At 42.1% G+C, this 12,433-nt stretch overlaps 1 protein-coding gene across 1 annotated transcript in view; it reads left to right on the plus strand.

Annotated features, from left to right (window-relative positions):
- The window catches only part of LOC311223403 (carbonic anhydrase 4-like), a gene marked incomplete at both ends in the record, with an annotated part of 32,865 nt that extends 32,467 nt beyond the window's left edge, over positions 1-398 (plus strand). The window contains one exon of the mRNA XM_084308191.1: positions 183-398. Within this exon, the coding sequence (XP_084164317.1) occupies positions 183-398 (216 nt within the window). The remainder of the gene's footprint in view (positions 1-182) is intronic.
- Positions 399-12,433: the final 12,035 nt, after the last annotated feature.

Consider the following 12,433-nt stretch of genomic DNA (forward strand, 5'->3'; position numbering starts at 1 on the left):
AAAATACGTTGATATACTACTCAGTACTCATGGCTATAACGTATAGTTTTACTAGTTCATATTTACATTTGAAGTGAGATGGGGCTGTTGCTAGGTAACGCTTGTGAAGAAAAGGCTAACAGCGGCGCTGTCCCACAATCCTCTCTTGTTTGCTAACCGCTTGACCTCTCCCCGGCCTCCAGATTGACCTCTTCAGCAGTCAGCTGCATGTTGGGAACGTGTCCTCCACGCCGCTGATGACCAACATCTTCCGGCGCGTCCAGCCCGCACAGCCCGTCACCACCACCGTCACCACCACCACCACCGCCCCCACCCCCACCACCAGCTCCGTCTCCAGAGCCGGCTTCTCGCTGGGCCTCATCGTCCTGAGCCTGCTGCTGAAGACTGTCTCCACCTAGAGGCTACTGTGAGGAGCGTCTCCAACTAGCAGACAAACACTCAACAAACACTCAACAAACGATGGTGGCTTTGTGCCTAATTTATTTAATTTAATTGGATGAAAGGTGGTATTTGTATTTGTATTGTATTTTGTATTTATTTATTAACACAGAGTTAAACAAAAGCATAAAGTAGCTACATTTGCATAAATAAAAAATAATTTGCATATTTCTCAGTAGCATACGTAACCGATCTCAGTAGTATATGTAAGAACGTTTCAGGAGCATACGTGACAGCTTTCAGTAGCATAATGCGACAGTGTTTGTATATACGCACAAGCTTTTCACTAGCATACGTGACAGATTTCAATGGTATACGCACAACTTTTTCAATAGCATACCGGGCTTGACATTGGCACCTGCCCACCCGCCAGATGAGGGTAGAATTCCCCTGTGGCGTGTACCTCTGTCATTCTACCCGCCACAGTGGCTAGTGGTCTGTCTGTCTGTGTGTATGTGTGTGTGTATGCGTGTGTGTTTATGTGTGTGTGTTTAGCGTCTTTTTCTCCCTGGCCATGTACATACTAAATTTTTTTTAAATCTCTGCCTTTGATTGGCAGATGTCATGTTCATTATGCCCTGATCTGCCTCTGATTGGCTGTATGACGGAATAAACAAAAAAGCCATGTGAAACCTGAAACCTCTCTTCAAAGTTATTTTTACACTGAGTGAATAGGGGGTATCTGCAGAGCCGCAGAGCCAGGCTGGATGGGTTGGAGGCGGGGCTTCGTGGTCTGGACAAGTATTAGTGGTCTGGACAAGTATTGCGGATGAGGGGGGGGGGGCTATCTCGCTATGTGTTGGAGTGCGCAATGTGTATGGCCCTGTGTGTAACTGCAGCCGTCTCTGTGCTAACAGTCACGTTTTCAGTACGAGAAGACAAGACAAAACTTCTTTCTCTGGTCTGCATCCCCTTAACAATTGTGTGTATTGAGCCGTACTGTATTGTACCCATTCTGCAATCTTGTTGAAATAAAGTTTTCATTCACACTCAAAATCTGTGTTCATTTTTTATTTTGCATACTAATGTTCTGTGTCTTGAGTCGTACTTGTATTGAAAAACTGATTTTATATGTCTGAGGAGAAGACCAGTACTCATCATCTTCGTCTCCACAAAAAGAAAAATTACATGTGAAGTATGTTGTGTGCCAGGTTCAAACAGTGCTGTATATGTACAGTTTATTCCTACTCCTATATCCAAGCTCCGGGAGGGTCATCAAAGAGAAGTCGGGTCATCAAAGAGAAGTCGCCTATTCTTAGTCCTTGCCCCACAATGGTGGAATGAACTACCTACCCCAGTTAGGACAGCCGAAACCCGTCCAATCTTTCACCGTCGACTAAAGACTCACTACTTCAACCATTATCTAAATAAAAAAAATCTAACCCTAACTAACCTTACTGTCATGCACTTGTCCTAATAAACTAACCTACACTGTAGCACTCAACACTTTATGAACATTGTTACTCAGCTGATAGAGTTGTGCCCTTCCTGATGGCTTGTCGTACAGAACTTGTAAGTCGCTTTGGATAAAAGCGTCGGCTAATCATAAATGTCTAGATGTAACATTACTGTCTATGTAAACGAGACGAAAGTTAAGTTTACTCTATTATTTCGCCGTCGACTAAAGACTCACTTCTTCAACCATTATCTGAATAAAAAAAATCTAACCCTAACTAACCTTACTGTCATGCACTTAAAGACTCACTTCTTCAACCATTATCTGAATAAAAAAATAAAAAAAAATCTAACCCTAACTAACCTTACTGTCATGCACTTAAAGACTCACTTCTTCAACCATTATCTGAATAATTTTTTTTTTTAAATCTAACCCTAACTAACCTTACTGTCATGCACTTGTCCTAATAAACTAACCTACACTGTAGCACTCAACACTTTATGAACATTGTTACTGAGACGAAAGTTAAGTTTACTCTATTATTACTAGATCTGGTATGTCATAAATGTCTAGATGTAACATTACTGTCTATGTACAAGTTTACTAACCTTAACCATAACCAACTCCGAAAGAATGCCTAACCTTAACCTTAACCATAACCAACTCCGAAAGAATATTGCCATTCTCTAAGACAAACTCTAACCTTAACCAGCTCCTTAACAGCGCCTAAACTTAACCCTTCTAACCATAACCAACTCCGAAACAATGCCTAACCTTAACCAACTCCGAAACAATGCTTAAAGTTAACATGCCTAAACTTAACGGCGAAAGAAAAAGGCACGTTAAAAAAAAAAAAAAAAAAAATGAAGGGAATCAAACTTGCCAGCAACGGACCGTAGGATTCACAGCAAGGCAGCACTGCCAATTGAGCTAGTTCTAGATATAAAAAAAGGCGGATTACTGCTACATAATGCTGCCACTGCTGCCGCGTCGCCGCGGGGGCGTGGCTAGACGCAAGTTGGGCGTGGCTAGACACAAGTTGGTTGCCTTTAATATTTAGGCAGCCCGGCTCTGCGGCTCTGCAGATACCCCCTATTGCACTGAGTCGCGTCGTCGCCAATACACATAAGCTGACGGGCTCGTTGAACACAGCTGCCTACAACCATCCTTACAGTACTGGCAAGTATTTTCATATCTTAACCAGAGTTGCAACTTGCAAGACGCTTATAATGAAACGTTCCATTACGAATTACGATGAATTGAAAATGGGGGACCCTGATGTAAACAAGACGAAAGTCTTTCTCTGGTCTGCATCCCCTTAACAATTGTATGTATTGAGCTGTACTGTACTGTACCCATTCTGCAATCGGTTAATAAAGTTTTCAATCAATCAATCAATCAATCCAACGGCGACATTGTTCATCAATTGATTCAACCTAGAACCTATGCGCGCGCTCCCCCCCCCCCTCTCTCTCTCTCTCTCTCCCTCTCTCTCTCTCTCTCTCTCTCTCTCTCTCTCTCTCTCTCTCTCTCTCTCTCTGTCTTTCTCTCTGTCTCCCTCTCTCTCTCTGTCTCTCTCTCTGTCTCTCTCCCTCTCTCTCTGTCTCTCTCTGTCTCTCTCCCTCTCTCTCTCTCTCTCTCTCTCTCTGATTGATTGAATGAAAACTTTATAAACAGATTGCAGAATGGGTCCAGTACCGTACAGCTCAATACATTATTATGATCGGCGTGTGTGGGGATTTTTGGTTGGTGAAAATGCTGAGTGGCTATTGACTTTGGAAAACCACTAGCCACAGTGGCTAGTGAGCCAAAACGTTAATGTCAAGCCCTGATTATTTAAGTGACGGTATATGCCCTAATCGGCCCCTTATATCTGTGTGTGTGTGTGTGCGCGTGTGTGTGTGTGTGTGTGTGTGTGTGTGTGTGTGTGTGTGTGTGTGTGTGTGTTGTGTTTGTGTGTGTGTGTGTGTGTGTGTGTGTGTGTGTGTGTGTGTGTGTGTGTGTGTGTGTGTGTGTGAAGACGCAGTTTATCAGCAATTGCATACATAATATGGTTTAGTTATATTATAGACACAATAAATAAGAATAAACTAAAGTGAACCTTCAGCTTCAGAGTCGTGTGTGTGTGTATATACTATGTACTGTACTCAGGGCCGCCTGGGAGAAATGCGAGGCCCTGTGCGAGATTTAAACGCGAGCCCCCCCCCCCCCCCCCCCCCCGACCCCAAAAAAGGTAAAAAAAATATATAAATATATATATATATATATATATATATATATATATATATATTATTATTTTTTATTTTTTTTTCATACGGTCAACATATTCTTAAATAATAGCGCTGCCCGAGGCTGGGCATGATACAGTCAACATATAGCAAGAGAGAGAGCGAGAGAGAGCTCCCGTTCTACAGTCAATATACAGTGTACAGAGAGAGAGAGAGACACATTGGAAAGAAATTGAAATGCTATTTGGCCCTAAACAGAGAGTACACAGTGGCAGAATACCTGAGCACTGTGACTGAAGATCCTTGACTAGGTACAGACTCAGCGAGCACAGCCTAGCCATCGAGAAAGGCCGCCATAGGCAGACTGTGTGTGTTAGAAAGAGAGAGAGAGAGAGAGAGAGAGAGAGAGAGAGAGAGCATGTGTGTTTGTCGTGTGTGTGTGTTAGAGAGAGAGCATGTATGAGAGAGATAAGCAAAGATGACCCCCTAAAGGATATTCAACTTTTAATGAAAGTACAAAACAGAAGGAAAAGATAACTTCACAAAGGCAACATGAATATACATAGATCCAAAAGGACAAAGATCAACACTTAAATCCAAAGAGAAGAGGGTCTATACCAGAGAAAACAAAGCAGCAAGGAGCCAATGGCCGACATCAGCTAAATAGGCTAGCCAGGTAGGCTACTGACACCAGGCCACACACAGCTTTGGCCAACGGCCCAACGCTACCCAAGCTACACAAACGACCAAGACAATTCATTCACACACAGCACATGTCGTATCTCCAAATGTTGTGAAGTAACATATGTTTTGCCTGGAAAAAAACATCGTTATTAACAAAACATTCGGGAGGGGAAGGAAGGAAGAGTGGGGTAATGTCATGACATTTTCATTCATCTTACCTGCACCAAGGAACGCAGGGCGAAAGGCCGCAACACAGGTCTCCACGTTGACGAAAGGCCTCTCGCTGGCGGGACAAAAATAAGCTATGGCCGGAGCCTTGTCATGGTGCAGGCCCGACTACATCTTCTGTCAAAGATGATGTCGTAGTCAGAGTGCCAGAACCCCCTGCTATTCTCACGGCTAATGTCAATGGTCGTAGCACAAGCTAACAGCTAACTCTAGGCTAACTGATAGCATCAAGCTAACGTTCCCAGCCGAGCGCAGCCGGCAGCTAACGTCGTAGCTAAACAGCTAACTGACTAACAGTTAGCTCAACCCGGCTATCGCTAACCATTAGCTAACGCAGAAGCAAGCTATGCGGCTACCACTGAACAACTGTACAACGTGAGAAAAGCAATACAGGTGCTGACACCAGGCCACACACCGTTAGCTACTAGTACTACAACAGCTAGTCGGCCAGTTTGGCTCCAGAGAGAGAGAGAGAGATCCACGGCGGGAATAGAATAGAGTTAATAGAATAGGTTAAAAACTCACCAAACGTCCAAGAGGATGGAGACAACCGTGTGGAGTTGACGAAGTTCATCTGCCAAACGACCATCCTCTTCATCTTGGCTGCATGCGCTGTCTCTAGGTTAGCTAACGCTAGTTAGCCTTTAGCTAAGCTAGCTACTAGCCGACATCATCATGGCTATATCCCGACTGCACCATGACAAGGCTCCACCATAGCTTCTTTTTGTCCTGCCAGCGAGAGGCCTTTCATCAACGTTCCTTGGTGACCGACCGACTGATAATGACCGACCTCTTCGTCTTGGCTGGCATAACTAAGCATAACCTCCAAAGCTGCACGCGCGAAATAGTCAAACGCAGCTGATGCACGCCGGCGTACTACACATGATGTAACCACTCCCTTCGTTGAAACCAATAGTATGTCTGCTGCAGAGCCCCAGAGCTCCAATAGTGAGTATGTCTGCAGACCCAGGAACAAGTCAGACACATTCTACAAACGTGTCTAATGTGAAATATATAAGCATATAAGCAAAACTAGATTTTAGGTCTGTGATGAAAAAGGGCCTCGCGGGAAGGGGGGCCTCGCAAAAAAAAATTAAATAAAAAATAAAAATAAAAAAAATAATAAATAAAAAGTATTTTTTTTTTTTTTTTTTTTTTTTTTTTGTGCGAGGCCCCCCTTCCCGCGAGGCCCTGTGCGACCGCACTGCTCGCACACCCCCTGAGGCGGCCCTGACTGTACTATAGTGGTGGGTGGTGCTGTTGTCACACATGTCAGGCTGAAAACATTGAAAAAGCACTTCACAGTAGGCTAACAAACACTGATGGGTTAGCTAACATCAAGCATAGTAAAATAGACAAAACAGACATTCTTGATGGTTAACTTTATAGTCCCTAGATGGGCGCTACACCAGAATGCTGCGTGTAGTACTTAACATCAACAAGGATGAGCATGTCACCAATGCAAACCTGTATGGGGGGCCGCTAAGGTTGAGTGAGAAAGTAGCAGTCAGGAGAATTAAGCTGGCAGGTCACTGCCATGAGACACACTTGTGCTGTGGGAGCCAACACACAGGCATCGACAGCTGTAATGTGAATCACTACCCACCTTCAAAACCACTCTAAAAGAGCACCTACGGGAGACTGCAATTCAAAACTAGCCCCTGTAAATGTCTAAACCCAACCCCCTCCAATGTACAGATAAACTCAGGATTTCAAGGCGCATATTAATCACAAAATAAATGAACATTAAAAGGCGCGTATTAATCACAAACTAAATTAACATTAAAAGGCACGTATTAATCACAAACTAAATGTACAATAAAAGGCGCTTATTAATCACAAACTAAATGAACATTAAAAGGCGCTTATTAATCACAAACTAAATGTACATTAAAAGTGGCTTATTAATCACAAACTAAATGTACATTAAAAGTGGCGTATTAATCACAAACTAAATAAACATTAAAAGTGGCTTATTAATCATTAACTAAATTTACATTAAAAGTTTGCCTTTGAGAACCAATGGTTCTCGAGCCGTAACGGCACATGGGGCAGGAGCCTATCTCCTGTTTCCGTAGCGTGAGGCAGCTTGATGTACAAGTACACCCCTTGGACATGACGCTAGTATGTCGCAAGGACTTCCCGCCAAACCAACCCTTGATGCTGAGTGTCAAGCAGGGAGGCTATGGGTACCATTTTTAAATAGTCTTTGGTATGACTCGGCCGGGGCTTGAACTCCCAGCCTCCCGAACTCAGGGCGGACACTCTACTCTAAATGTACATTAAAAGGCGCTTATTAATCACAAACTAAATGAACATCAAAAGTGGCTTATTAATCACAAACGAACTGAACATTAAAAAGGGCTTATTAATCATTAACTAAATGAACATTAAAAGGCGCTTATTAATCATTAACTAAATGTACATTAAAAGGGACTTATTAATCACAAACTAAATGAACATTAAAAGTCGCTTATTAACCAGAGATGTGTATTAACTATCTTGGTATAAACCATTTACATTTAGTCATGTAGCTGAACACTTTTATCCAAGGCGACTTGCAAGTTCTGTACAACAAGTCAGCATAGATAGAACAAGTCAGCAGGAAGATACAACAAGTCAGCAGGAAGGTACAACAAGTCAGCAGGAAGGTACAACAAGTCAGCAGGAAGGGTTTGATTCAATTGATTGAACATTTTATTAACAGATTGCAGAACAGATTGGGTACAATACAGTACAGCTCAATACACACAATTGTTAAGGGGATGCAGACCAGAGAAAGACTTTCGTCTTGTTTACATCAGGGTCCCCCATTTTCAATTCATCATAACATATATGACATACATGACATACAGATAGACAGTACTGCTACATCTATACATTTATGACATACCAGATCTACAAATATACAGTACTGTTTATGAGTACAAAAAGAGCATAAAAGAGAGTATATACATTTGAGGGGGAAGATGTACATTGGAGGAGGTGGGGCTGGGGGGGGAAACTGTACATTGGAGGAGGTGGGGGGGGGGGGGGGGAACTGTACATTGGAGGGGGTTGGGTTTGGATTTACCGGGGCCAGTTTCGAATTGCAGTCTCCCGTAGGTGTTCCTTGAGAGTGGTTTTAAAAGTGGGTAGTGATTCACATTCCTTTACAGCTGTGGGTAGGGCGTTCCACATTGATGTGGCATAATTGCAAATCGTGTTTAGTCCCTTGATTGAGCCGAATCTGGGTTGAACATGATTTGTGGAACTCACTCTGGTGTTGTGGTCGTGGTATTCACTGACCTTTGTGAAGTATTTTGAGATGTACTGTCATGGGTACAGTGGCGGACTCAGGCTGTTTGAAGGGCAGGGGCGAAAAGAAAAAAAAAGAGCACCTACTGCACAACATGGGACCCCATCAGTGAGCAAAAAGCTATGATGCGGTGGCGTAGCGGAGATTGCATCTTGTGTCTCAGATTGGTTCCAGACTAATAAGCTATCGTTAAATGTAGAAAAATCGAATTTTATTGTATTTTGTAATAAAGGTAAAAGTTATTCGAAAAAGGAGGCAAAGTTATTAATCAGTAACACCGAAATCAAACAAGTAACTTCAACAACGTTTTTAGGGATCCTAGTTGATGATAAACTCAATTGGAAAAAACACATTGATCATGTTTGTAAAAAAGCAATGAAGTCAGTAGGTATAATTAGGAAGGTGTGTTCATTGATAAATAGAAGTTGTTTTTTAATCCTGTATTATAGTCTTATCTTTCCTTACATATCTTATTGTAACATAATATGGGCTAGCACTCATTCATCTCATCTTCAAAAAATTATTTTACTTCAAAAAAGATTTGTTAGACTGGCAACCTTCTCAGATCGATTTGAACCATCTGCTCCTCTTTTCAAGAAACTAAACATTCTGACTGTGTCTGAGGTTAATATTTTACAGATATGTATATTTGTGTACAAATGCATTCATGATCACAATCTACCAAATGGTTTTAATAGTTTTTTTTTCTTTTAATTCAGATGTTCATTTATATGTTACACGTCAGTCCAGGGACCTGCATATACCTTATTGTGGTACTTCACTTAGGCAATTCTCAATGAGGTATAGAGGGTCCAATCTTTGGAATGCAGCTGATCCTATGCTGAGGAAATCTCCATCTCTGCTTATTTTTAAAGCAAACTACAAAAAAATTCTCATATCCAAAAGTAGTAGTTAGATAAATAGGTCATACATGTAGGTATGCATTTGGTTATGTGCATGGGTATGTTTGTAGGCAGGTGGGTGGGTTGTTATATATTATTATGTACGCAGTATACAGTATATGCATGTATGTACTGTGTGTATGTATGTTTGTATTAACACAAATCTTTTGAATGTATTCTGGTATTTTATAATATGCATATTTTTGTATTTTTGTATGTTTGATTTTATAAAACAGGGGAAGTTCTTGATAAGCCTCTAGGCTTCTAACTTCTCCTTCACAATCGTTATAACTTATTATGTATTGTTTTTACTTCTGTTTAACTGTGTTAATAAACAAACAAACAAACAAACTTGTTCCTGTTTGCGGTCGACTCAGCCCTGCTGGTCTCTGACAAGAACAAGTTACAGGTTGAAAAAATCCTCAGCTCGGAACTAGGCAAAATCTGCATATGGCTCGCTGATAACAAACTATCATTACACATGGGCAAAACAGAGTCCATTCTCTTCGGTTCAAATAACAAACTCAGCAAGACCGACGGCTTCTCAGTTACAGTGGGTGACAATATTGTCACAAGGAAAGATGAAATTACCTACGCGGGTTGCTTGAAGCCTTTTTACAACGCATCCGCATTTCCGGGTTCCCGTTTTGCGCTCTGATTGGCCAGGTCATGTGACATGAGCCGAGCGCCAATCGTGGGACGGCAAGTTTCTACACTGGTTAAGCTTAGGCACTCTTCGAAGTTGGTTAAGGTTAGAGTTTGTCTTAGAGCGTGACGGCAAGTTCTTTCGCCGGTTAAGCTTAGGCACTCTTTCGAAGTTGGTTAAGGTTAGAGTTTGTCTTAGAGCATGGCGATAGAATGCCAGGTAGTTTGCAGGCTGTTCGACGCGGAAACGGGCAAACACGCTATTGGGCGCACATGTCACATGACCTGGCCAATCAGAGCGCCGGAAACGCGGATGCGTTGTAAAAAGGCTACACGCACCTGGGTTCCATCCTAGAGGCAAATCTTTCCTGTGACAAAATGGCATCCAATGTAATAGAAAAAGTCAACCAATGAACTCGATTCTTGTACCGGATCTCCTCTCTGGTAAACAAGAATACCCTGAAGACTCTGGCAGGAGCACTCATTCAGGGGTACTACGACTATGCTTGCACCTCATGGTACCAAAGCACCTCAAAGGCGCTAAAAACAAAATTACAAACATCTCAAAACAAACTGGTCAGACTACTGCTTGACCTTACTCCTAGAACCCACCTCACCCCTGCCCACTTTGACAACCTAGGATGGCTTAGAGTAGATGACAGAGCACAACAACTTGCAATGGGCCTGGTCTACAAGATACACTACACGACCAAGGTACCCATGTACATGTCAAAATACTTCCCAAAGGTCAGTGAATACCACGATCACAACACCAGAGGGAGCTCCACAAATCATGTTAAACCCAGATTCGGCTCAAACAAGGGACTAAACACGTTTAGCAATTATGCCACATCAATGTGGAACGCCCTACCCAAAGCTGTAAAGGAATGTGAATCACTACCCACTTTCAAAACCACTCTCAAAGAACACCTACGGGAGGCTGCAATTCGAAACTGGCCCCTGTAAATGTCCTAACCCAACCCCCTCCAATGTACAGTAAATGACCAAGTATGGTTTTGTCAATATTCCAATGTACAGTTTTGCTTGTACAGTTGAACCATCTGCTCCTCTTTTCAAGAAACTAAACATTCTGACTGTGTCTGAGGTTAATATTTTACAGATATGTATATTTGTGTACAAATGCATTCATGATCACAATCTACCAAATGGTTTTAATAGTTTTTTTTTTTTTTTTTCGGATGTTCATTTATATGTTACACGTCAGTCCAGGGACCTGCATATACCTTATTGTGGTACTTCACTTAGGCAATTCTCAATGAGGTATAGAGGGTCCAATCTTTGGAATGCAGCTGATCCTATGCTGAGGAAATCTCCATCTCTGCTTATTTTTAAAGCAAACTACAAAAAAATTCTCATATCCAAAAGTAGTAGTTAGATAAATAGGTCATACATGTAGGTATGCATTTGGTTATGTGCATGGGTATGTTTGTAGGCAGGTGGGTGGGTTGTTATATATTATTATGTACGCAGTATACAGTATATGCATGTATGCACTGTGTGTATGTATGTTTGTATTAACACAAATCTTTTGAATGTATTCTGGTATTTTATAATATGCATATTTTTGTATGTTTGATTTTATAAAACAGGGGAAGTTCTTGATAAGCCTCTAGGCTTCTAACTTCTCCTTCACAATCGTTATAACTTATTATGTATTGTTTTTACTTCTGTTTAACTGTGTTAATAAACAAACAAACAAACAAACTTGTTCCTGTTTGCGGTCGACTCAGCCCTGCTGGTCTCTGACAAGAACAAGTTACAGGTTGAAAAAATCCTCAGCTCGGAACTAGGCAAAATCTGCATATGGCTCGCTGATAACAAACTATCATTACACATGGGCAAAACAGAGTCCATTCTCTTCGGTTCAAATAACAAACTCAGCAAGACCGACGGCTTCTCAGTTACAGTGGGTGACAATATTGTCACAAGGAAAGATGAAATTACCTACGCGGGTTGCTTGAAGCCTTTTTACAACGCATCCGCATTTCCGGGTTCCCGTTTTGCGCTCTGATTGGCCAGGTCATGTGACATGAGCCGAGCGCCAATCGTGGGACGGCAAGTTTCTACACTGGTTAAGCTTAGGCACTCTTCGAAGTTGGTTAAGGTTAGAGTTTGTCTTAGAGCGTGACGGCAAGTTCTTTCGCCGGTTAAGCTTAGGCACTCTTTCGAAGTTGGTTACGGTTAGAGTTTGTCTTAGAGCATGGCGATAGAATGCCAGGTAGTTTGCAGGCTGTTCGACGCGGAAACGGGCAAACACGCTATTGGGCGCACATGTCACATGACCTGGCCAATCAGAGCGCCGGAAACGCGGATGCGTTGTAAAAAGGCTACACGGACCTGGGTTCCATCCTAGAGGCAAATCTTTCCTGTGACAAAATGGCATCCAATGTAATAGAAAAAGTCAACCAATGAACTCGATTCTTGTACCGGATCTCCTCTCTGGTAAACAAGAATACCCTGAAGACTCTGGCAGGAGCACTCATTCAGGGGTACTACGACTATGCTTGCACCTCATGGTACCAAAGCACCTCAAAGGCGCTAAAAACAAAATTACAAACATCTCAAAACAAACTGGTCAGACTACTGCTTGACC

The sequence above is a fragment of the Notolepis coatsorum genome (assembly GCF_963971535.1).
Source record: "Notolepis coatsorum genome assembly, chromosome: 2".
Taxonomy (NCBI): domain Eukaryota; kingdom Metazoa; phylum Chordata; class Actinopteri; order Aulopiformes; family Paralepididae; genus Notolepis; species Notolepis coatsorum.